This window comes from Talpa europaea (assembly GCF_964194135.1).
Source record: "Talpa europaea genome assembly, chromosome: 8".
Taxonomy (NCBI): Eukaryota; Metazoa; Chordata; class Mammalia; order Eulipotyphla; family Talpidae; genus Talpa; species Talpa europaea.
In genome coordinates, this window is record NC_140075.1 from 112,274,963 (window position 1) to 112,301,380 (window position 26,418).

At 40.9% G+C, this 26,418-nt stretch overlaps 1 protein-coding gene across 1 annotated transcript in view; it reads left to right on the forward strand.

Annotated features, from left to right (window-relative positions):
* Positions 1–971: 971 nt before the first annotated feature.
* TMED10 (transmembrane p24 trafficking protein 10) overlaps positions 972–26,418 on the forward strand; it is a gene marked incomplete at both ends in the record, with an annotated part of 32,070 nt that continues 6,623 nt past the window's right edge. The window contains 3 exons of the mRNA XM_084241373.1: positions 972–1,196; positions 18,360–18,471; positions 22,641–22,714. Of these exons, the coding sequence (XP_084097499.1) occupies positions 972–1,196; positions 18,360–18,471; positions 22,641–22,714 (411 nt within the window). The remainder of the gene's footprint in view (positions 1,197–18,359; positions 18,472–22,640; positions 22,715–26,418) is intronic.

Sequence of the window (26,418 nt, forward strand, 5' to 3'; positions counted from 1 at the left end):
ACGATGACAGTGTTGGTATCCCTGGGGGGGTGGGGGAGGTAATCCTGGACTTCCAAAGTACCAACAATAACGTAAGCCAATGTTATTACATCAATTAAAAAAAATTTTTTTTTAAGTGTGTGTACATTTAAAACACACAAATACTTTCTTTCCCTAAAATGACTATCTGGTAAACCAGCATTATGTCCATCTCTCAGACTGGACTAAAACACAATTTTATTCAATTTAAATACAAAATCCAAATTAGGTTTGACTGCCAAGCACAGCAGACGCTCAAAGTTCGCTAACTAAAGACTCACACTCAGAAAGCAAAGTTACCCCAGCCTAACGACCCCCACCCCCACCCCCGAGCATGACCTGAACGTTTGCCCAGGTCATATATTCGCCAGGTGACCTCTACACCTTTTCTTAGGTACTGGCCCCCGCGGGCCTAATCGTCAAAATACAATCGTTCCGCTAGGCCGCTCGGTTTTCCCCGCCAGGGCTCCGTCCCTGGTGCCACCTAGAAGTGAAGGTGCCAAGTCGGCCAACCTTTCGTCACGTCCCCACCCCGCCCGCCTGGCGCTGGTGGGCGGGCCCAAGGAAGGAACTTGTGGCTGTTTCCTATTGGGGCCAGGTTGCTATGGTATCACTGACTTCAAAATTGCCCGGCACTGCTTCCGGAAGTTAAACAGCAATTACTTCCAGGGATGCCCGTACTTGCCATGGCCGACCGAACGCTCATTAACTTCTACAAAAAGCGAAACTTTTGCAGTAAACTTTTAGAAAATATTACTTAACCACGTTACTTTGTAGGCACAACGTGGCATCATAGAATTTCTTCCATTTTAAGAGACTTATTAGCTATTCATCCTCAGTATGCCAGTTTCCAAAATGGCGCCGACAGGATCGGCAGCTCGCAGGTGAGTCACGTGAGCCCTCCCGGTTCCGGCGCGGTAGAGGCCCGGGGTGGTGAACATTTCTCCGGCACCATGTTTGGTTTGTCTGGCCCTCTAGCCCAGCGTGGCCCTTGCCCGTTACCGTTGCTGCTTTTACTCCTTCTCGGCCCCAGCTCGGTCCTCGCCATCTCCTTCCACCTGCCTGTTAACTCCCGCAAGTGCCTCCGCGAGGAGATCCACAAGGACCTGCTGGTGACGGGCGCGTACGAGATCACCGACCAGTCTGGGGGCGCTGGCGGCCTGCGCACCCACCTCAAGGTGCGCACTGGGCGGCGCGGGGCGAGGAGGGAGAACCGCAGGCTTGGGCTAAGAGAGGCCGAGGATTGTGGGGGAGGGGGGATCGGGCGTGCTGAGGCCTAGAAGGAGCTTTCGCCTCCCCGGAGTTCGAAGGGCTCGCCGTCGAGTCCGCCCCCTCACATTGTTCGTTGGCGTTTTCGGGGCGGGGCTGGGTACCAGTGCTGGGGAACCCTTAGAAGGACCGCGAGGCTTTGGTGGATGCCATGGCTCCGGAGCTGCGGCGGCCCCACCTCTGGGTCGCTGTCACTGTCTATACCTGTTTAGGTCTTAGGTACTTTGAACTTGGTTCTCCAAAAAAGTCTTTTAATGATGGGTATTTTCAGGGTTTGGCGTCTTAAGACACCTGCAGGATAATCGGCCACTGAAGCTTACTGTGATTAATAAAACCTGTTATTTATTGAGCATTAGCTGTTTGTCAGGTCCTGCGCAACTTTAGGTACATGACCGTTTAGTTCGTGCACCATCCTGAGGCTCAGAGTAATAGAGTAAGCTGGAGCCTCAGAGAGGGCCCTGAGTGGAGTTAAGTAAGGCGAAGGAAAAGTACTGCAATCGAATTCTCTCCTTTTTATTTGAAATTCCTGTGATTAAAGTCGGTTATTGGTCACAAAACGGTCTTGGTTACTCACTCTTGTCCTTTCTTTCTGGTGTCCCCGAGTCTGGAATTGTTAAATTTCACGGATATTCTTGGATGGTGGCAGCTATTACCATAATGCTGTTTTGGGCCCATTCGCTGTTAAGGTGACCAGATCAGATCTTTGCAATGCTAATATAATTAGTCAGGACGTGATTGTATTTTAGGTGATCTTATTCACATAAACACTCTTTTAGCAAAAATGGCCTTTTGATAGACTTTTATAATAAAGAAGAAACTTTTATAATAGGATCATAGCTTCTGTGTAAGTTATTGAGACCCAAGAGTGGTAGCAGATGCAATTTGTGTGTACTTTATTTAGGCGGTATAAACTGTATATTTGCAGGCCTGTTGCTCAGTGACCTATCCTTTTATTCTCTTCAGGTATCAAACTTCTCTCTGGCCAAAAAAGCTGTGATGGTCTAATTTCAGAGGCTTAGATACACCAGTTTGAGGGTCATGTGTCTGGCTCTTCAAAGGATGTGTAGAATCAGAGAATTTGAGCAATAAAAGAGACTTTACTCTCATCTCCATTTCCCAAAATGCTGTGTAAATGCTCTTTTTCATCTGTACCTGAAATTTCATATATTTTCTCAAACCCCCCCCCCCTTTTGCATTTTATGTATGAGCCACCCTGAACAAAACCTTGAACTCGCTTGTTTTCATCTTGTATCTATCTACTTTTAACTACTTAATCTTTATTCCTTGTCATCTTGTTAGACAGTTGGTCACCCAAACCCAGGAACTGTTTTCATGTTCATATATTCCAGAATGTCAAGCATATGCCTTGCTTCTGTTACACACTAAATATAGAAACCATGGTGTACCATAACCTTATAAGAATTACATCTGTACCTAAGGCTGCTGAAGGGACCTCAACAGCAGGCTGTACATCTACACATAGCATTTTGCCATGGCTCAGTTACTCTCCCATGTGTGCTCTGTTCTCTTGCCACTAGCCAGCATAGTGGGACTTCTCACTTCTGGGGTCTTACACCCAAATGTCAAGTAGGAAATAAATGAATAAATTGGACGAGGTACGAGGTTTAAGAGAAACAGCAGTGGTGATAAATGGTGGGTAATCCCAAGTGGAGGAAAGTGTTCATTCTGAGTGACCAGTACTCAGCTCAGACTTGTCATCTGGTCTTATTGCTGCATCTGATTTCTCAAATAAAATCAGAAATCCCAATTTTTTTTTTAAGATTATTTATTTATATAAGCACTGGGTACAGTCAGAAGCGCAGGAGGGCAGAGAATTCACCAGAGCCAGAGCGGGGAACAGAACAGGCAGACTGATGAAATACATTGCTGAGGGGAGCAACAGGCGGCAGGAGAGATCTGCATGCCATGTGGGACCTGTGCGCCATGTGGGACCCTCGCTAGTGGCCAGGGATCGAATCGGCGCTGCAGAGGCTGTGGGCAGCTACGCAGCCCAGCACTCAACTGCTGCGCCACCAGGGGAGGCCCAGAAATCCCAATTTTGATATGAAAGTTCCTGATTTTAAAATGTCGCTAATTCAAATTGGTTTTGGCATTCGTTTGTTTTCAGTTTTATAGATTATAGAAAATAGTTCAGTGCATCTGCTATGTGTGTATCACCTAGAGTCAGTGCTTTTCTGGATCTTGCCATACTTGTTCCATCTTGACCATTGGTTCCAGCCCCCATCTTTAGACACCTCCTCAAAGGTCACCATTAACAATACAAGAGATAACTTTCATCGTTCTCAACACTTCGGGAACTCCAAGACTTTGGGGAGCTGTGAACCTGGAACTGTGGATGAAGACCAAATATATGTGAGAAATATACTTTGTTCATTAAGGTGTGAGCAGGAGAGTTCCTTTCAGAGACTCCAGGGGAAATTCTGTCTCCTTGCCTTTTTCAGCTCTGAGCAACCAACTATATTCTTTGATAACTCCCTTTTTCCGTCTTCAAAGTCAGTAGTATGTTATCTTTAAACCCTTCTCTTTTGTGGAATAAAGAGTGATCTTTTCTATGTCCAGCCCCTGACCTGGAAGCAGTTGTTCCTCCAAGGAGTTCTGGTTCCTTTTTGTAGGAATGGTGTTTTAAAAACCACAGGCTAGGTGTCATTTTTTTTTAATTAAATATATTATGCAGGCCACAATACACACTTGTGGGCTAGACTGAGCCATTTGGCAGGATCTGCAAACTTTTTTCTTAGTGTCTGCTCACTTAGTTCTGCTTTCTCTTAAATTGTGACCATTCATGGCCCTGACTCTGCCTCAAAGATTCTATGTATCATTTCAGCTTCTGCAGTGCAGCTCCTGAGTGCAAGAATCTGATGGGCTCAGCTCCTTTTATAATACATCCTAGGCGGCATTCTGTCTCTGAACAACCTATTGATTGTCTTCTCTTTGGTCACATGTTCACCCCTGGTTCAGGCAGCCATGGTTTGGGTTGAAGTTAGGAGAATTAAAGATCTTTATAATGCAAAACTTGGCCAACAGACTTGGCATTTAGTTGTTGCTCTGAAAGAGGCTGTTTCTCTTAGAATGGTTTTTGTGACTGCATGCCTTGGTTGACTACATCTTCCTGTCTAGATGTCTAGGGGTACCTTAATGTCTAATGCATATATCTATGTTTTGTGTATTACTTTATGTCATAGTTGTGTGGTAACCTGTCTCAGCTAGACCGTACTCCTTGAGCAGAGAATTATGTATCATTGACACACCTTTGTGTAATGGGGTGCCTGGAACATAGTAGGACTTCATTCAGCATAAGGAATGAATGAACACATAGATTGGCACTGTCCTAATCTTTTCTTCTTCCTATCACCCCTCTCAAGCCATAGTAAATACCTTACTGTTCTTTGGGTACATACTCATTTAACCTGGAGCAGTGTTTGTCTTTAACCACCTCTTATGTGCTTAAGTTACATCTTGTTTGAAAATTGAACTGCAAATCTGAGTCCCCTGTGTGTCCTTGCAGTGATACACAGATGAATATTTTATGAATGGATTTCTGAGTATTTTGTTTGTGATATCCCCAAATAAACAAATATTTAATATTTTGTACATGACAAGCCTACCTGGGGACATGAGGATGAACAGCAGACAAGGTCCTTGAGCTGTAGTGGGAAACAAAGACAAAAAATAAATGGAAAGGATACACTTTTAGGTAGTATTGTAAGTAATGCTGTAATGAAAAATCAAACAGTGATTGATGGTATAAAGAACATTTGAGTGATTAGGGGAGGCCTCTCTGAACAGAGAAAGATGAAGATGGGTGGATGCTGCTGCAAAGGCTTCCTCTCAGGACTGTATTGAGGTGTTAGTTTGTGTTGAGGTTTCCATTGGAGTCTACCCCATGTCACCCTTCCTTGCCATTCCATGCAAGGAACTAAACTAGCTAAAAGGTATCAGATAAAGATTTTTGTTTGCACAAAATTGAAGCAGGATGGTATTATCAACTCATCATCCATATGACTCTAAAACATTCTTTGTTATGTCAAGTCTAAAATAAAAGGCTACAAAAGGCTATAAAAGGTTACAAAAATTCAGCATCTTGCTGTTGATTTTGAATTGAAAAAACACATTTACATTAAAACTAAATGATGGGGCCTCCCTGATGGCGCAGAGGTTTAGCGCTGGGCTGCAAAGCTGCCCGCAGTCTCTGTAGCACCGGTTCGATCCTTGGCTGCCGGCAAGGGTCCTACATGGCACACAGACCTCTCCTGCCGCACCCACTGCACCCCTCAGCAGTGTCCTCCATCATTCTGCTTGTTCTGCTTCCCGCTCTGGCTCTGGTGAATTCTCTCACTTTTCTGTGCTTCTGACTATACCCAGTGCTTGTATAAATAAATCAATCTTTTAAAAAAAAAAAAACCCCAAAAGATGGTAATTTAATGGGCTCGGCACCATTTATTATTTAGAATGTTATGTTTGCTAATAGTGAAAATTGGAGGATGAACTAATTTTAGGGTTTGAAATGAGTTGTTGCCTAAGGCTGACTAATATTTTGGAAATAGATTGTAAAAAGTGAGGGGAAAAAATTGTGAGGCGTTGTCATAATCATCACTAGAAAGAAAAGAAAAGCCTTATGGCATAATTTAAGTCATTTATAAATATTTTTTCAGCCTCTTCCAAATAATCTAATGAGCTGACATTTTTCATCATCATTTTTCAAGAATGCTAATGCTGATTAATTCCTTTTGCTAAATGAGATTATTTGGCTCCTATACCCAGTTATGATCCAGATCTTTCCTCGCTTATAGATGAGAAAGCCAAACAGGTCACATGAGTAGTGTGACTTGAGTCACATACTAGTCACAATTTAAGCTTGAACTGTCTTCTCTGCTCTGGGAGCGCCTCTCGCCCCAAAGTGTATGCCTGCACCAAGTTGATCTCCACCTCCGCCTTGATCAGGAGCACATCTCAGCTACTGAGGCGATCATTGCTGTGGTGCTGAAACCCCCAAGGGACAATGACAGATGAGAGCCTTGAAACTTGGCAGGCCCATGTCCCCTGAACTTGCTGATTCCTGCCACAGCTTCCAAACCAGCGCCATTTCAAGGGACAGCAATACAGCAGCCAAGTTCATTGGGGCTGGGGCTGCCACAGTAGGGGATCTGGTTCTGGGCTGGAATTGGGATTGTGTTTGAGAGCCTCATCACTGGTTATGCCAGGAACCTTTCTCTGAAGCCACAGTTCGTCTCCCACCCCATTCTGGGCTTGGCCCTGTTAGAGGTCAGGGACTCTTTTTCCCTGATGGTGGCTTTTCTCATCCTCTTCACCATGGGAAGGCGCCATTTCCACCTCCCATAGTTCTTTCTCCCATGCTTCATCTGCCCTGTACCTTTGCCTCTGCCTCCCCTAGGGAACGGTTGGCTCAGGGTTTGACAGGGAAGCCAAATAAATGCTATATTAATAAGAAAAAGAAATTGAAGCCTGAAAACTAAGAAGCCGCAGCTTGGCAGTTGGGTCTGCCCTTTTCTTATAGCACGCCCCCCCTTTTTCCCCCCCACTAAAAAACTGTATGAAGAAAGTATATATGCTGCAGTTTGAGGTAATTTTATTTGGAACAATTATATTTCAGTTATCATTACTGATATCTATTCTGAGAGCTGATCTTTTTCTGTGGGGAAAAAAATAGCTCCTAATAATTTATGGTTGACCTCTCTATTGTCCGATGGGTAAGAAACAGGCCAATGACTAGTTTAGCACAGAAGACTACATTGAAAAGTATTAAAGTTGAGGGATTTTTTTGCATTAAACATGATTTTTCTAGCTTTAATTTAAACCTGACTTTGTGTTTCCTTCTCCATTGAAATTAAACAGTATGTTTCTTCATTTAAACCTCTCCTATTCTACAGTTATCCACAACCTTGTCTGTTTTAAACTGATCTAGAGATGGGGGCTGCTTAGAGTTTGTCTTTATCATGACTTCTGACAACTGAGCCTCGTTTCTAGGGAAATGGAACAGATTTGTAAAGGTAACCTAGTGGGGTGCCATAACTTCTTCTATACTGGTTCTTGTGTGAATTGCTGACTGGTGCTTGATCCTGCGCCACTGCCCCCGTATGCGTACGCAGCCTGGCAGCCAGGACAGTAGAAGCCTCTGTGAAACCAGCCAGCTGGCTGCAGACCAGAATTTGGACTCCCGAACAAGCCTCCGACTTGAGGGAGGTTGATGTCATCTGCTTTATCCTGTGCCCCCAACCTCATTGTTCAACATAACGTGTGGGAAATCAAGGGACTAGTTGTTAAGAAAGAACAAGGCTTTATTTGTGCCTGAAAGGATCATGCTGGAGGGTTTTACCGTAAATAACTTTGGAACAGTATGAAAAAAAAAATTGATCTGGCTTCACCCCCTGCAGTATTATTATTAGGGCAGCAACTGGTCTTTCCTACTCATTCCCCTCCCTCTTTCTCCTTTTTTCTTCCCCTAACCCTCCCCTCCTCCTCAGCATGAGGATTGCTTATGTTAAGTTAACGTAGCAAATGCTGATAGAAGCAGGAGCACATCTATCCATGATCATACCAGGGCCTGGAAGTTTTCCATTTCTAGTTTTCAACACTTTTATACAAAGAGTCTCCAGCCTCCTTGATCATATTTTAGCTTAAGCAGTACTTTCTGCTCTGCTAGGTCATTGCTGAATTGTGTTGGATTGCAAGAATTAAGTGTTGCTAAGTGCTGCCTGTAGCCTTTCTAAACTTGACTGTGTTCTGGATAAAATCTCGACGTGATCCTTTGATTTCGGGAATGCGGTTGACTGATTTTGCATGTGCTTTTGTTAAAAAGATCTGGGTAAATTCATTTTATGTCCATTAAATAGAGCTATGCTGCATTGTCCATCTTCCTCATTTTTGAGAACAGTGGTGACTTGTGGTATTTTCCAATCCAAAATTACAGCATCTTCAGTGACTTGGTGTTCTTTCTACTTTTTTATATCTTCTAGTAATAGACCCCATGACTTGAGATTCATTTTCTTACAAATGAAGCAAATAGACCCATGGCCTCTGATCATTATGTATGCACACACTGTCTTTCTTTGCCCTCCACACCTAATGTTGGGCCCCTTCAATGTGTATTACCTGTTGGGTTAAAAAATACATGCAGGAAATGCTGGAGTCATCTTGACTTCTTACTATTCCTTGTTAGCAACTAGGAATTTTTTTTTTACCTTTTCTTACTTTATTAAATCTTACTAGTCAACAAACAACTATGAACCAGAGACACTCTTTTTTGGGGGAAAGGAGGGATAAGGGTCAAAATCGAGGTTGCAATTGTATGGGGAATGTAGAAATAAAAAAAAGGAAAAGAAAGAAAAGAGAAAAATCTTACTAGTATTCTTTAAGGGATAAACACAACAGAAGTAGGTTACAGTTAGGAAATCTTATTTTTATGAATTGAGTAGCCACTAAGTTACTTTCATTTTATTTGTAGTTACTCTCTTTATTCTGGGACTCCAGGTAGTATTCAGCTCCCACAGCTACTACAAATGCAGCAAATCCCCATTTGTAGGCATTTTATATCCCTTCAGTTCCTAAGCCTTGCTGCTGCTTCCCTGAAAGTTTGCCTCTTTTTCCCCCTTAATCATCCCTGTGTTTACTTTATGATAGTTTGTCATCCCTTTAGCACTGTTAGTTTGGAAGTATGTTTAGTGACTTGAATGTTTATGGAATTTTGAGTTATCCCTAACAGTTACAAACAACAATGCTAACAATAACAAAGACAGTAGTAGTAACATTTTTTCTTGCTGTGTGTGTGTCAGACACTGTTCTAGACACTTTATATTAGATTTAATCCTCACAGTAACCTCATAAAGTTGACACTATTGCCTTTATTTTATTTTATATTTTTAAAGATTTATTTATTTATGCATACAAGAGCTGGGGTACGGGCCAGAGATGTCGGGGGTGAGAGGATTCACCAGAGACAGAGTGGGGAACAGAACAGGTAGACTGACTGAAATACACCGCTGAGAGGAGCAGCGGGCAAGACAGGAGGGGTCTGCCTCGCCATTGCCTTAATTTTAATATGAAGTTAAAGCACATACGCCAAGACTTTATAGCTAGCAAGTGGGACCATTTGAATGCAGACTGATATTTGGAACCTCAGTCTAATTACATTGCTATGTAATCTCTCAAAGGGAGAAAAAGCTGTTGTTTCTGTTTAGGTTTATTTGCTCATTTTTATTCAATGTATAGAACTTCTACAACTCTTTGTAAATTACTGAATTAGTCATTCAGGAGACAAAAAGTTGCTAGTTATCCTTAAAATAATATGTATACATTGTATACTCAGTATTATGTCTCAGACTGATCATAAACCTGAGGAAGACAGTGCAGGTGTGAGCTTATTGGAAGGAAATTACATCTCCACATTTCACCAACTACACTAAAGCTGTTGACCTCTGCGGCTGTGGAAGCATTTCTGGAGAAGAACCGTGTTTTGTTTTTTCCACATATTCTTAACTGATAGTTATGGGGCTGATTTAGGCAGTGGAAGTAATGTGCAGCCCGTGCCAGTAGGAGGACACATTTGCCACCTCCTCATGGGTCATATGCCATTTTATAGGAATTATTTGTGTATGCCTCATAAGTGTGTGAAAATTTTGATTTACTTGTATGACTCTGAGTAGACAACAGATATCTTGAGAATCTGGATTTTTGTGTGTTTATGTATGTTTGACTTCAGGGTGGTAATTTAGAATAGTTTTAGTTTACAGAAAAGCAATGATGATTTCCCACACCCAGTTTCCCCTGTTGTTAACATGTGACTTTAGTGTAGCACATTTGTCACAATGAACAAGCCGCTGTTGATCTGTATTATTTTCTGAAGTCTGTACTTCATTCAGGTACCCTTAGTCTTTACCTTTGTCCTGTTTTTCTGTTCCACGATCCCGTCCTGCATATGTTACCTTTGTCATGACTCTTGGCTCCTCTAGTTTATGACAAATTCTCAGACTTTCCTTGTTTAAAGTGACTTTGTGAGTTGTGAGGCGTACTGGTCAAGTATTTTGTCGGATGCCTGTCTGTTGGGGTTCAGTGTTTTCCTCATGATAAAACTGGGATTATGGGTTTGAGTGAGGAAGATTACAAGGTAAAGTGTCCTTTTCATCACAGCCTGTCAAGGGAACATGCTGGTAACATGATTTATTACTGTTGATAGCGCTCTCTGAGGTAGTTTGTCAAATTTCTCCATTGTAAAGTCTTTCCCCCTTTGGAAGGCAGTCAGCATTGTGGAGCCCACACTTATGGAGAGGGGGTTTACTCAGCCACCTTGGGAGTGCAGTTTCTACATAAATTATTAGTCTTGTGCAGGGGCTGTTTGTATCTTATTTATTATTCAATATCTCTAGCCATATGGATGCACAGATACTTCATTTCATGCTTTAGATTAGCAGTCCAACACTTTCATCACTCAAATTGTTTCAGTTGTCCGTTGGGAGCACTTTGATTTGGCTCCCGTGTCCTTTGAAATACCCCCATTTTTGTGGGGTTTTTTGTCTTGATTTTGAGCATTTCCTTTCTGCCACAGCGAGATGCTCCAAGCTCATCTTACCTGTTTCCTGCCTCCATCCTGGAATCAGCTGTTTCTCCAAGGAACCCTGGATCCTTTTATTGGAGAACGGTATTAGAAACCAAGCTCTGGATGGATGTATTTTTTTAAAGATTTATTTATTTATTTATGCATACAAGAACTGGGGTGAAGGCCAGAGGTGGTGTGTAGGGTGGAGGTTGGTTAGAGGATTCACCAAAGACAGTGGGGAGCAGAACAGATAGATGTACCGAAATACACTGCTAAGGGGAGCATCGGGAGAGGTCTCCTACACTATGTGGGTTAGCCTCCTTGGCAGGGGATCAAACTCATGCTGCCATGGCTGGCAAAACCTGGATAGTCCTGTGACTTTAACCGCTGCAACACCAGGGAGGCCCCGGATAGTCTTAATTTTAAGAGTTTTTCTTGGCTTTTTTTTTTTAAACACAGTTGCAGTAGTAGCAGGTGGTCAAAAGGAGTGCTAGCCTTGTAACTTTAAAGAAAGACTGGAAATTTTGTGACATGAGGCTGTAAGGTGGCCAGAGAAGTGGTAGCATTAAAGTCGGGGCAGAAAACCAGGGCACTGGAGCATTCATCTAGTTTCTTTACATCCCACCTCTGCATTAGGTAAAACAGAGCATCACATAAGGTCACCAGAAGCACCCGTTTGTATCTTTAGCAAGGTCATGGTTGAAAATGGAGTCTTCTTATAGGTCACAGTGCTTTTACAGGGACCTTCCCATTAAATTGTTCTTCATGTTTAATACCAGAAAATTTGTCTCTTAAGATAAACCTGTGAGCTTTCATCCGAAAATAAATGTGTAACCCAACTTGTTTCTCTTCTAATCTTGGCTTCCAGAAAACATGGAGCCACATTTATTGTACAGTATCATTTGTTCATTTCAGACTCTTGAGAGTGCCTCTTGTTTTCTTCCTCCAAGTGATTCAGTTCTCTTTTATTCCTAATTGCTTTATTGGCTTAGTGTTTGGGCCTAAGGTACTTGAATATCCTTTTGAAGTGGTGGGGTATTTTGAATGTTTGGTAAAATAACAGGGAACAGATTTCAGGAGTAGGGCCTGCTTAAGTATCTTTTTTTTTTTTTTTTTAAGATTTATATGCAAGCGCTGGGTACAGTCAGATGGGGGGGGAGTGAGAGAATTCACCAGAGCGGGGAACAGAACATGCAGACTTGATGAAATACACTGCTGAGGGGAGCAGCGGGCATAGCAGGAGAGGTCTGTTGTGCCATGTGGGACCCTCCCTGGCAGCCGGGCCGAACCCACACTGCAGAGGCTGCGGGCAGCTTCGCAGCCCAACGCTCAACCACTGCGCCACCAGGGGAGGCCCTCAAGTATCTATTTTAATCCACTACCTGGAATGGTACAAGAAAATCCAATTCCCAATGATTTCAGTTATTCAGTGACCTGTATTCTTATTAATTTGACACTTGCCTTATGAGTATCCACATATTCTTTTTTTTTTTTTAAGATTTATTTATTTATACATACAAGAACTGGGGTTCAGGCCAGAGGTGTGGGGAGTGAGAGGATTCACCAGAGACAGAGTGGGGAACAGAACCAGAAGATCGACTGAAAGACACTGCGTGAGGGAAGCAGCGGGCGAGACAGGAGAGGTCTGCTGCGCCATGTGGGTTGCTCCCTGGCTGGGGTTCAAACTCATGCTGCAGTGGCTGCAGATAGCTTCATAGGTTGTATCTTAACCCCTTGCACCACCAGGGAGGCCCAGTATCCACATAGTCTTGATATCAGCTACTCTGCATATACAATTAACACTTTACTCCCAGTTTTATTAAAGTTGTGCAATTTGGTTTACTTTTCTTCAGAACGCGTTATCTAGTAACATATCTTTATTACTTCCTATTCCTTGATGTCATATAGGCAAACTTTATGGCTTGATATTACCTTTGTTTAAGTAAGAACTATGCAATAAATGTGTTTTTATTGTTAAAGGATCCTTTAAGGCCTTTCTGTTGAAATAGATAAAAGTGGCAGTTAACAGATTAGATTACTAAAGTGGTTTTCTAATGAGATTTGACAAGAAAAATCTCAGTACTGAGAAATCACATCTTTTAAGGTGACCTATAATCAGAATATTTTAATTAAACAAAATTAAAAAAAAAACCACTGTTTCAACCTTTACTACCTCTGACTAGTCATTGAACCTGGCCCAGTTTTCTACTCCTTAATTCTAGCTAGCTGCTGATTAATCTAATTTTGTTAGTGTTAGGGAATGTGATTTGTTTTTCCTTAAGGTCAATGGCTTGACTCCTAAATCGTTGCAGTTATGAACTATATGGGAAACCTATTAATTTTCAGGAAAATGCTGAGATCTGTTAGAATGCTCAATAGTCTTTATAAGAGTTTGCTCAACCTGACAGTTAAGTTGCCTACCTAGATTTCCAAATAGCCAGATAAATAACCTTAGCTGAGAATTGTTGGAAGTGTAGAAATATGGAGGCCATGAGGGAATTATTACACACTATAACTGAGAGGTAAATTTCATAGGTCTAGGTAGTGATAGTAAATGGAGCATTTGAGTCTTTGCCCTAGAATGAATCATTAATAAATATTCAGATGTCATAGAAGAATCAAAATTAGTGATTCTTCCAAGATGTACAATGTAGGAGAGGACAATTGAATCAGTTTTTCCCCTTCTGAGTATCCGTTGCAGTCTTTGAGAAAAAACTTGGCAGTCTTAATTCATTTCACTCAATGAAGACTTTTTAAAAATTTTTTTATAAGATTATGTTTTATTTTAGTGACAAGAACTCTTTTTTCTTTTTTTTTTTTAAAAAATACTTTATTTATACAAGAGCTGGGGTACAGGCCAGAGGTGTGGGAGGGTGAGAGGATTCACCAGAGACAGAGTGGGAAGCAGAACAGGCAAACTGACCAAAACACACTGCTGAGGGGAGCAGCGGGTGAGACAGGAGAGGTCTGCCGCGCTATGTGGGTTGCTCCCTGGCCGGCCAGAAATCAAACCTGTGCTGCAGAGACTGCAGGACAGCTTCACAGCGCTGCACTCGACCCACTGTGCCACCGGGGAGGCCCTCAATGAAGGCTTTTTACCAGATCCTCAATAAGGGTTTTCTGACCTGCGTCGCTAGGCTTCTTTAACATCGAAAGTGGCCCATCCTTAAATTTTTTAAGAAATCTCTTAGTATCTTAGGAGAACACAAAAAGTTCATGATCTGTTCTTCTAGGATATGAGGACTTTAGGCACATATTTGCCAAATCTTACAAAATTCATTAGGCTTGGTTGTTTGCCTGAGGCCAGTGGCAGAGCAGAGGCAGGTGACAGAGCCTCTTTCCTTGCCTGAATGAGGAGATGATAACATCTGAGATACCTAGTGAGTGCTGTAACTTTGGTATGTATTCCCCATGTCTTCTGTCCTCTGCTGCTTTCATTTACACTTAAATGTTTCTAGCAAATTGTAATCCTTTCCCTTTTCTCCCTTAAGAATTAAACTAGTACACTGAGCAGATCTGGAAGATTGTTTTTGTACAGGTTTGCCTTGGTAATTGTTTGCAACTTTATTCATAAGCACCAAATCCAGATTAAGATTTTTAGATTAGCCTGGAACATGAAAATCTGGTATTCCTGCCTTACATCTTTCCGAACTTTCTCTTTGCTCTTAAGAGTTGTCATTGTGCTTTTGGGGGATAGGGAGTGGGAAGTTTGAGTTTCTGGTGAGTGAACAGATTCATAAGAAAGGAAGAAAGGCTCCATGCTGGTGACTATGCAGTACTTAGGGTTTGATTAGTTCCCAGACCTTTGTGCCCTATAATATGTATACATCTAAGGTTCCAGTGTCCTTTATTATGCTTTTCACTTTTAGTTAGTTACTCAGAGTAAGTACTGTCAGTACCACATGAACAAGAGCCCTTTAGGAATCTTCAGGGTTGATTCAGTTTTCCTGGTAGGTTATTTAGTTATTATCCACTTCAAGGCCACTACTCTGTGGCTATCTGCTAATCCCTCTAAGGTGGAGAATGCAGACTGAGCAGCGCTATGTCCCTCTCAGGAGGACACTGAGGCTTTCTGACTTGTACTGATCCAAAAAGCCCATCGGATTCTGCTAGTCTTTCTTGGCTTCTGTGCATTCCACTTCTTTAAGACATTCCTTTTGTGGAGAGGCAACATAGAATGTGGAATGGATTTTATAACTTTTCCTCAAATCCACAATTTATTAACTCTGTGATGATGGGCAAGTTGAATAGTTTATCAGTAAAATGGGGACACTAAGACTATCCATGGGGTTGTTGTAAGGATGGATGATTATGTAAAGTTTATAGCATAATTACTAATCCCCCTATCCTTTCAAACACTTAGTTGTAGACCCTCGAGTCTAAATCAGTTATTACTTTTCTTTGCTCCTGCATCTTGACTGCTACATATTGCCACTAGAAATCCATGGTCCATGATCTCAGCTAAGACCTCAGTGCTGCCCAGCATTTTTGTGTGATTTTAGTCAGCTTTTTTCCTGTCCTTTGCAGAGGTCAGGAATTGGTGGCCCAGAAGAATTTGGTTCTGTAGACATTTTGTGGTTAGTCTTGACATAGTTTTTCAATCATTGGGATTGGTTTCAAGGATCTAAAATTTAAAATGATTCAAATAGAGATTAAAATATCTAACTTCTTTTGAAAAATTGGATTATCTGAAAACCTGGCATGCCTTGGCCGTGTTGGTTTCTGCCTGGAGAGAGACCCGTGTTCCCCAGCCTGCCATGTTGTCCACCACTCCCTGTGGGTTTATACTGGTCCATAGATTAAGTCATGTTGCTGATCTGATCCCTGTGGGCATTTACTTTTTTGTCTTGTCCCATGGGCTTTAAAATCCCTCAGACTTGGTCTCCATACCCAAAACCCTCATCATTTCTCACCTGGAGTATTGGGAGTGTGTCCTAACCTATGTCTTATCTCTAGTATTGTTACTCTTGAGTACTATTCAGGTTCTTCTTTCTAAAACCCTAAGTAATGCATAGTCACCAGCATGGAACTTTTCTTCCTTTCTTAGAATCACATCACGCTCATTTTAAATTCTTTTTTGCCTTTCCTCTTTGCACTAAATGAAGTTTATTTATTTTTTTTTTTTTTTAAAGATTTTTTTTTTTTTAGAGGCATGTTTATTTATTTATTATATTTGTTTGTTTGTTTTTTGTTTATACATGCACTGGGTACAGTCAGAAGCGCGGGAGGGTGAGAGAATTCACCAGAGCCAGAGCGGGGAGCAGAGCAGGCAGAAGGACCGAAGGACACTGCTGAGGGGAGCAGCGGGCGGCAGGAGAGGTCTGCGCACCATGTGGGACCCTCCTCCGGTGGCCGGGGAGCAGCCGGGGATCGAACCGGCGCAGCAGAGGCTGCGGGCAGCTTCGCAACCCAGCGCTCAACCGCTGCGCCACCGGGGAGGTCCACTAAATGAAGTTTAAACATAGCATGGTGTTGCAGTTCTGCAGGAATCTGGCCATACCTCTCTAGCCAGCAAACTTGTGTTCCTCAGTTTCTTCCTATGAAGAATGAGGAAAATAATAGTTCTTACTATAGGGTTAAGGTGGTTATTAAATTTTCAATGCTTATTTAAAACACTTGGCACAGTACCCAACATTTGGTAAATGCTCAATAAATACTCGCTATAAGTATTATGATGATACTGTGTTTTTGTTTTGTTTTCTGGACCCCAGACCTTCATATTTGCCATCTTTACTGTCCTGAATGTCTTCACCCATTTTCTTCCTTTGATTGCAGCCCATCCTTCAGGACCCCACTCATATGTCACCTCCTCCAGGATATATTCTCCAGCCTCCATAATCCTATGGCAGCTGTGCTTACCTCAGGCATTGCACTTGGTATAGTTTTTCAGTCATTGGGATTGGTTATTTTATTTCCTATTACACACCTCATTGAGACTCTTAAGCCCTTTGAATACAGGAACTGTCTTACATATCCATGCATCCCCATTATCCAGCACAGATCTAAAAGCATCTTAAATGTTTGACAGATTTAATTAATGATCAACATCATGGCAAAAGATACTTGATTAATATTAACTGTTGTTATTGGAGAATTTAGAAGATGTACCATAAAACCTTTTTTATTAACTCTAAATTTGTTTAGCAGTGATAATAGTCTCTTCAGTTATTTTTTTAATATTTATTTATTTATGCATACAAGAACAGGGGTATAGGCCAGAGGTGCGGGTGGTGAGAGGATCCACCAGAGACAGAGTGGGGAATAGAACAGGCAGATTGACTGAAATACACTGCTGAGGGGAGCAGCGGGGAGACAGGAGAGGTCTGCTGCGCCATGTGGGTAGCTCCCTGGCTGGGGATCAAACCCGTGCTGCAGTGGCTGCGGCTAGGCACCACTTGCGCCATCAGGGAGGCCCTCTTTAGTTACTTTTTCCCCAGAAATGATACCACATTATCATTGGTTGACGCTGGTCTACATTGTGACCTTAGGTGATACGTGCCTTTGTAGAAAATCAAAAGAAAATTCTAAAGTATAAAAAAGAGATCTCACCTCTCAAAAATAACTAGTGTTTTAAATTTATAAACTTAATATGTGCTACCCAGTTTTTCTATTTTAAATCTCAATAAAAAGAAATCTTGTTTTACAGACAGCTTTAGATCCTCCAGTTTAACGAAGACACTACTTTTGTGTTCCATATTCTTACCATAGGTAATGAGATGTGCCTTATGCTAAGTGAGACGTGTGCTCTGGAAAAGAAGCCTGAGTCTCTTATGTTACTCTGCCATTCCCTTGCTTTATATGTGATCATTCCTTTGCCAGTATATGTCGTATCGTCAGTCCTTTAGGCCATTCTGTAGCAATGGAGCGGCTTAAGTTTGGAGTACTAACATTAACAACCTAGCCTCAAGAAATTATCATTTGTGGAAGCCAGGGATGTCTCTTTCAGGAGAAACTTCTTGTTTTTTACCCCTGAATCTTCCTTCAATCCCATGTTGCCATTGACATAATGGACATGAAATTTGCGGGAACAGCACTCCCAGATTTTCTTCTCTACATGTGCTCCTTTTCCTTTTGTCCTGGTGTCAGTTGCCCTTTTCCCCTCTCCACCCCATCAAGATATGTTTTACAGAAGACATGTGTTCTTACATGTGTTCTTTTGATAATTGTCCACTTTGGTTTCTGTGACGTGTCCCTTTCTAGGGAATGATGCTGGTCTACAGTATGTAAAATGAGCTTTTGCTAATAAGCCTGTATTTTATCAATCGTTTGGTATGGTAAGACATTCTATAGCTGCAACAGATTCTAGCCTGCAGTTCTGTCAGGCTGTTTGAATGAAATTTTCTGTGTGGGGGTTTCATCTCCTAGTTCCTATTTAAAGGAATGTTTGAAACAGTCATCATTCTGAGACATAGCAACTGTTTTATAGACAGTTGTTTTTTTTTTTTTTTATTTTCCATAAGTTCTTTCTCTGATTGTTAATGCCTATTCTTTTTTATTTTAGATTACAGATTCTGCTGGTCATATTTTATACTCCAAAGAGGATGCGACCAAGGGGAAATTTGCCTTTACCACTGAAGATTATGACATGTTTGAAGTATGTTTTGAGAGTAAGGGTAAGTAATCAGAATGTTTTCCCTGAATTAAGCATCCTTCCCAGGTTATAAGAGCATGAACTTTCCCTCTTTGTCTAGCAGGAAGAGGAAATGAAAACTATAATTGCCAGGGTGCATACACATGTAAGTGAAAGTTGGCTAATGAGTAGTAGTCTTCATGTGCGGGAAGGAGTAGGCATTTCATCAGTGCTGGGAAGTACTTGACTTGAGTGATGTATGGATGCTAGTGACATGTTTATATACCAATGACATGTTTTCTTGGGGATTAGACTGCCAATATTTGGCAGTCAGAAGCAGTCTTGGTCCCTGGAGCACTTGCTGTTTCCTAATCCTGATATCTTGCAATGGAGTCTTCTGTGCATTTTTTGGCCCAGATCCCTTAAGAACCTTTAGACTTATTAATTATTTGATCACATCTATGCTCAGCAGTAGGTGAAAAAACATTTTCACTCGCTATTCTTTGACTTTAAGCACACTAGACCCCAAAAGCTGCGTGTATTTATACTTGTTGTATTAGTTGGGATTATTTTGGCCTGGAAGACATAGAACCTAACTCAAACTGGCTATCAGAGAAAGGAGAGAAAGACCATTTAACTCTCTGAACTGGTGAGTCTACAATGTGCTCACCTCAGGTGTGGCTGGATCTTAGGGTTTTAACAGAATCATTGGAACCCTATTTTTTTAATGCCTCCTTTCCTTGCTTCCATTTGGCTTTATTTGCAAGTTTTCTTCATTTAGGGGCAAAAAGGACACCTGACAATTTTACACTTACAGGTTGTCCAGAATATATGATCTTAGAGGATAGAAGAGCAAGTACTTTTGCCCACAACACCAGTTGATTCTCAGGAATAGCAGATCAATTAGTTGCTTTTAACAGTTAACCAAGAATTGATTTCCTTGATCGAAAAGTGGGTCAACTTAGCTTAAAAGTTATGTTGCATCCACTTGAAGTAAACAGATTAATAAGCGTTTAAAAATAGAAAGTTGAAGGGCTTTACGGTGATTTCATGGTTATATCCTTCTTCCTGTCCCCACCCCTGCCAGTTCTAGACTCTCCCAACAATATTCTGGACATTTCCACATGGTTTTCCCACTGTTAACTCAAAACCAAGATACCAGACTGCATTCATGAGCTTCTCTTTCAAACTAATCCCCTTCATCAGTATTACCTCCATCTTTACAGTTACTCTGGCTTATGTTTTTAAAATCATTTTAAAACCATTTCCAGGCTATCATCAAGTTATGCTGATGCTTTTTTCACAATATCTTCTGTATCTGTTACCACCCAAATCTGAGCTGCAATCTTTTAATTCATGGATTCTTTTATTAGCACTACTTCTAGATGTATTTCCCAAAACACATCTTTTCTCATGACATCCCCTTTTTAAAAATTTTCCCTTCTTTGTAGTGGTAGTAATGTCTCTGGCTATAGAATAAACCTCAGAATCATCAGATTTTCAAGCTCGTGGCTGGGGGGGATTTTATCTAAAATCTAGCTTTTAATAGTCTGTACTCTCACCCTAGCCTTGTCTTCCACTACTAATCAGATTTCAGACTGTCTGGTTTGTTCTGTCCTCTAAACACATCATGATGTTTATTTGTTGGAGAAACATGAGTTTCTTTTTGGTTTTTTTAGAATACTTAATTATTCTGTTGATTCATATACTTGATTGATTCATTCGTTCATTCTGCAAATATTTATTTAGTGCTCTTATATATCAAACATTGTTCTAGGTGTTGGGAGTATAACCATGAATAAAACAGAAGTCCTTCCTGTCACTGAACTTACATATTCTTTTGAAACAGACAATAAAACAAATAAATATAAGTCAGGTGGTAGAGAAAAAGCAAATATGCTGAGATACTGTGCTTATCTCAGAACAGCAGGGCGTTAATGTGGCTTCTTCCAAATAGCACATCACTCACTGATTGGACTATTTATCTTGGATTGTGTATCCCTGTTTTTGTGCGCGCTTGTGTGTTCAAGAAGCCCTGTGTTGCGTAAATAAATGTCTCATGCATTTTTGTCATACATTTGCAATTTTAAACTATTTGGAGGTGGAGTTTATGAAATAGCTTGTTTCTTCTGAATTTCTTATATGCTGGTGTTGTGCATGTAGATCCCTTGGAACTAATTGTTTAAAAATTATGCAGAATTTTATTATTTTTATACAAAATTTTGCACACACACATTATAGTCAGCAGTCAGTTTCTAATTTCATTTGTGTTCTGTCTATATGAGACATTATTCCTTGAGGTTTTTAGAGCACCTATGAAAAGATTGTCTGTTTGCCAGGCAAATGCAGAGAGAAGTTACTGAAGGGTCTTTTTACAAAGGAGACGCTTTAGGACTATGATGTCAGCTATGGGGATAGCTGACTGTTCTGGGCAAAAGTCTTTGCTCTGGACTCCTACCAGCCAGGATTCTGTGGCCTTGTGGTTTCACTTGTATTTGAATAATGCTAATAATACTCTGTCTGGCAAACAGAGATAGTGGGAAGGCTCTGTTAGGAAGAAATGGACCAGGTGGGACTGTGAGCTGCTTGAATTTCACAACTTTTTAAATGAGGAAAGAGAAGCAAAAATTGTCACTGCATGTGTGATAAAGAATGCTTTGATCAGAAATACACATTGGACTTCGGAGAAGAGAACTCTCAGGGTTCCATTTTTTTGTGGGGGAGGTTTCTTAGAGACTTAGTGGTTTAATGCTCAGAAGACGTCTATAACTTTTTTCATTTGTTCTTTATCCTAACGATTCTCTTATTTCTGTTGCTTTCAAATTCATCTTTTTAATCGAGCCAGAAGAACTTCTTTGCTGCCTTTTAAATATGCCATACTCATTTTAGTATCTGAGACTTTGCCCATGTTTTGCCTTCTGCCTAGAATACTTTGTCCCGTGTGCAGGTGTTCCCTCTGTGAAGTCTGTCTAATCTCTTCTCTCCATTTACGTTTAATTCCCCAACTGGGATTTTCTGGACCAGTTTGTGGTAGTTTAAGTTTTATACTGTTTTGTGTTTTCGTTGTAGCTGTTCTGTGTATTGATGTCTTAGATCCCTGTCAAACTACTTAGAGGTAGAGATTGTACACTCCAGCATACTTTTTAGCACCCAGTGCATTCTCAGTGAGTAGTTCTAGATTAACTTCAGCCATTTCAGAAAACCTGCAGTGTCTCAGGCACGAGAAGATACAGCACCATTCTCTGTGGCTTATAGTTTCACGAGTGGCTTAAGCACTTCAGTGATTACATGGCACTGTTTCCCAAAACACACAGGCTGTTTGTATATAGTCAGGTGAATTCCAGGGGCTTGGGGCTGAGCAGTTCTCTAGGACTCTTTGGGTCTTCCCCTTTCTTCTCTTTGATGAAGAATTTTATACGGTTAAAATTCCATTTTGATCACGCTGAATCGGATTAACTTTTCTAATAGCTGTGTTGCAATATTGGCCTTACTATCCCAAACAGACAATTCTTTCTCTCAGAAGCATCCCTGAGCATTGTACTTTTATTGTAAAGTTTTTTTCTTGGGCCATTCTCTTTATAAAGAACTTTATGGGAGTAGTCGTATGTCGTAAATGTAAGTGGTAAATGTAAGACCACTACATTTTGGTAAATGTAAGACCACTTATATTTATGTAAGTGTTTGAATTAAAGTGGCATAATAGTTAATTAAGCCTTTGTTCTTTTCAGTACTCATATTGTATTCAGTAAACCCCAGCTTAGCATATATCCAGTAATCCTAGTTGAGCATGACCTCTCAGAATTTGATAGGACAGATGTGGAAATGCATAAGTTGTTACCCACTACCTATATACTATACAAAAAATTTTACACTATTGACTTTGGTGATTTAGTGCCTAATCCAGTAAACCTGTGTGTTTTCCCATCGCCTCTCCTCTGTAGTACCAGCTGCAGTATCTTGTGTCCTGCCCGCTCAGAGATGTTTGCCAGCAGCATGCTCTTGTTACTTTCCGGCACCCCACACAGATAGAGGCTTTGTCTGGAATGCTTGTGATTTTACCCAGAGCCAGGAATTTTCTGCAGCTGAGTAGGGGGAGGAGTTGCGGCTGTTTCCCTCTATTGAGAGAGTAGAGTTGGGGAGAGGGAGAGTAGGTGGGTGATTTCCCGGAATTTTAAATATTCTACACAATGAATCCTTTGATTTCTTTCACAGGAACAGGGCGGATACCTGACCAACTCGTGATCCTAGACATGAAGCATGGCGTGGAGGCGAAAAATTACGAAGAGGTATGCCCTGCTCCAACAGCCAGAGGAAGCAGTAGCCTGCTGCACTACAGGGTTTCCGTGACCTAGTCAGGCCAACAGGTTTTGCTTTGCCCAGAAAACTATGCTTTTCTCAGCAGTCACATGACAGCCAGCTAAAATCTTATTGATGCAAAAGTTGTATTAGCAACCTTGAACAATTACTCTTGCTGTGCTGTTAACTAAAGGACTGACCCAGTTGTCCCACAGAAATGTTGGTGTGATAAAACACACACATTATGTCATTAGTGCTCTTGAGTAGTGTTTTTTTTTCTTTTTGCATGCAGTTTTCATTTTAAAATCTGAAATTTTTTTATTTATCATCTAAAGCTAAGAAAAGTGATTTTTTTTTAATTCCTAAGGCTTTTATTCCCAAACTGACAGCTGTGCGTGTGTATATGTGTGTGTGCGCGCGTGTCGCACACACACACATACGTGCACACATGAGCCTATACATGTACTCACACACATACATCTAGGGCTTGGGTTCATTGCTGTTTACACTTAAACAACTGTGCTAGCTTTCAAAAACAATACAAAAATAGTTTCAGTTAAAATAATTTCAAGCTTTGAAGGAAGAGAGCAGGATGAAGAATAAACTACAAGAGACTAGTATAATAGTAATGAAGAGAGATTTTTGCTGATAAGTAGATTGCGGAGAATAAAGACTGACATTTATTTGGATGTTAAAGAGATGTATAGAAGGAAAGGGAAGTGGGCTGAGCCTCTTTCATCTTTATTATGAGACTTTGGGGATAGCACAAAATGGTTCTTTAAGTGAGGAGCACCTTTGAAAAACCACAAGAACTATTTAAAACCAGAAGATTGTTCTTTACAGAAAGGTAAAGAGTATTACCCAGATTAGAGTCTACAGTAGTGCCCAAGAATGTGAAGAAGTAGGATACAGGAAATGTAAATTTGCTTTTAATGATTTAAGAGAATTTTCTAGAAATGAAGCAATACAGGTTGCTCTACCTCTGGTCAAGACTTAGGAGGGAAATACCCTAAAGTGGAAGAGACTGGAAAGCTAGCTGATCTGCAACAGGAGCAGTAGCACAATTACAGCTCTTCAGGCCTGTCCTTTTTGTTCTAGTTCAAGTGTTCAGTTGAACAAAACTAGATTGAGTTGTTTGTAGACAATAAATAGGAACAACTGATGCAGTAGTTAATGGAAGGCAATTCTGGATGCTTTGAATTGCTTGGTTCTGCTTCCAAGCTACTTTAAAAGAAGTAAAGTAAAACTTATTTGATGAGTTTAAGAATAAAATTGAAAATTCTTTAAAATTTTCATGGTTCAGGAGATTCTGAATTAAATTTTAAGAAAATGTATGTTAAATGCTATCATACAGTATAAAACACTAAAAAAAGTGTTGTCGTTATTATGAGGTACAAGAATAGATAAATTGATTTTCAGTTTTCAATTACTGCTGCTTGTCCTCAGCTTTAGACCATACTCTAAGCAAGTACTGAATTCCTACTGTGCAATTTTTCATGATAATAATGTTTATCCTTGACATGATGGCTGTCATTGGTGGTATTTGTTAAATATTAAAACACTTGATTTAATATTGAATACAGATTTTTCTCCTTAAAACAGATGACATTATTATGGATTTGAATGTAGAATGACGTAGATATCTGTATGTAGAATTTTAGAACCCTATACCTCCTGGAATTTCTATCACCCTTGGACTTTATTGACATTGGGAAAGAGTCTTTATATTTCCTGACCTTTTTCTTAACCCAACAAGGGGAATCCCTAGTAGAAAGAAAACCACAGGGTTTCCTTTTCCTGCTTCCTGCTTTGGAAGTCTGGGTGTGCCTAGACCCTTATCTGTACTCACTATTACAATACAGCTCAAAATTCTGTTTCTTAATCAAGAAACGCTTACACTGTTTTCTTTAGTGACCCCCTCATTCTCACCATTTCTCCTTACTCACCCCCCCCCCCAAAAAAAAAGTGCACCATATTGAGACAGGAAGAGTGGTTATGACACAGAGCAAAGATCATTCCTTTCTGTCATGGTTAGGGTCCCTTGACTCTTGCTTAGAAATAGCTGTCAGTTGTCTCTGGGCTAATTCCTATGACAAGAATGTGGTTATTAGAAGCAATTGTTACCTGGCTAATTACCAGAGAGCCCTGAGCATATGTAGAGCTTTTGAGGCATTTAATTTCAGGCCCATGGGGTAATTAGAGCACCTTTATCTCCAGAGGATTTGGGCCCTTTGGCATCAGTATTTAGAAGGTGACACTATTCTTAACTTCCTTTACATCCAGCTCCCTCACATTTGTGGACTTAATATTTCTGAAATCCTTCATGGTCTTGCAAAAAAATTCAATAGTAATCAGTGTCTGAATAGATGGGTAGAATATTGTACCACCCACTAGGCTATTATGAGCAATTTCATCAGTTAACTACATGTAGATTTGCTGTGTAAACGTGGTACAAATGAAAGGTGATGGTGCTTGCCATATTGTAAAAAAGCATAGAGGGAAAGAAAGCTTATGTCCTCAGAAATAAAGCATTTTTGATTGCCTATGTTGTATCTCAAGGATCTCTCACCACTGTCTTTTGCCCATTAGTGAGGGATATCTTTGTAGAATCAGTATAGGAATTGAACCAGTTATTTTTAGTTTGTGGTCTGTGAACTAGCACAGCTGTTTGCAGAAGGAGCTATCTAACACATCCTTTAACTTCTGGGCTATGTATGTCCCTTCTTGTGTGGCTGTCAGCATTTTCAACACAACTAAAATCCTCTTTTGCCTGAGGGCTCCATTGGTCTGTTATTTGCTATGAACAGATGTACCAAAAATGCAGTTGCCCTAGTTGGAGCAACAGCTGAAAACTTCCAGTCACTCTTATCTGAATGTTCTTGGGAAGGAGCAGCTCTGATACTACATCCAAAATTCCTTTTTGACGTAAATTAAATAACACAGGTAAGACACTTGACACGTAAGTTGGCAGTTAGTCGATTTTAGCTCCCTTCTCTCCCCTTTCTCGAAACTACCAAATGACTATATAACAGAAAAAAATAGGAACTTGCTAAATGTCATTTAGTCCTAAGATTGGTGGCATTATCTGGATTTATTTAGGGATGTTGTTACCCTTTTGAGCATCTGGAAGAAGCCTATGATTCACATACCCCTGTGCACAAGTAGGATCACCCTTGAGCGTAGGTCTGCCTTCTTTATCTTGTTTTAGACTGGGTCTTCACATTTATTGCTGTGCTTCTAGAATTCACAGGGACTGTGGTGGGGAACATGGAGGTAATAGTGGTTTGAATTTGGCTTACCACTGGAGGAAGCTTCTCCCTCCAGTCTCAATGCTGCACCAAGGAAAAAAATCTGCTAATTATCCAGAGGCTGATTTCAGCTTGTGGTTTTTTTTTTTTTTTTTAAATCATTGTAGAACTTTGTTTTTTTTTTTAAAGATTTATTTATTTATTTATACAAGCACTGGGTACAGTCAGAAGCGCAGGAGGGTGAGAGAATTCACCAGAGCCAGAGCGGAGAGCAGAGCAGGCAGACTGACAAAGTACACTGCTGAGGGGAGCAGTGGGCAGCAGAGGTCTGCACGCCATGTGGGACCCTCCTCCAGTGGCCGGGGATCGAGCCAGCACTGCAGAGGCTGCGGGCAGCTACGCAGCCCAGCGCTCAACCGCTGTGCCACCACGGGAAGCCCCTCAGC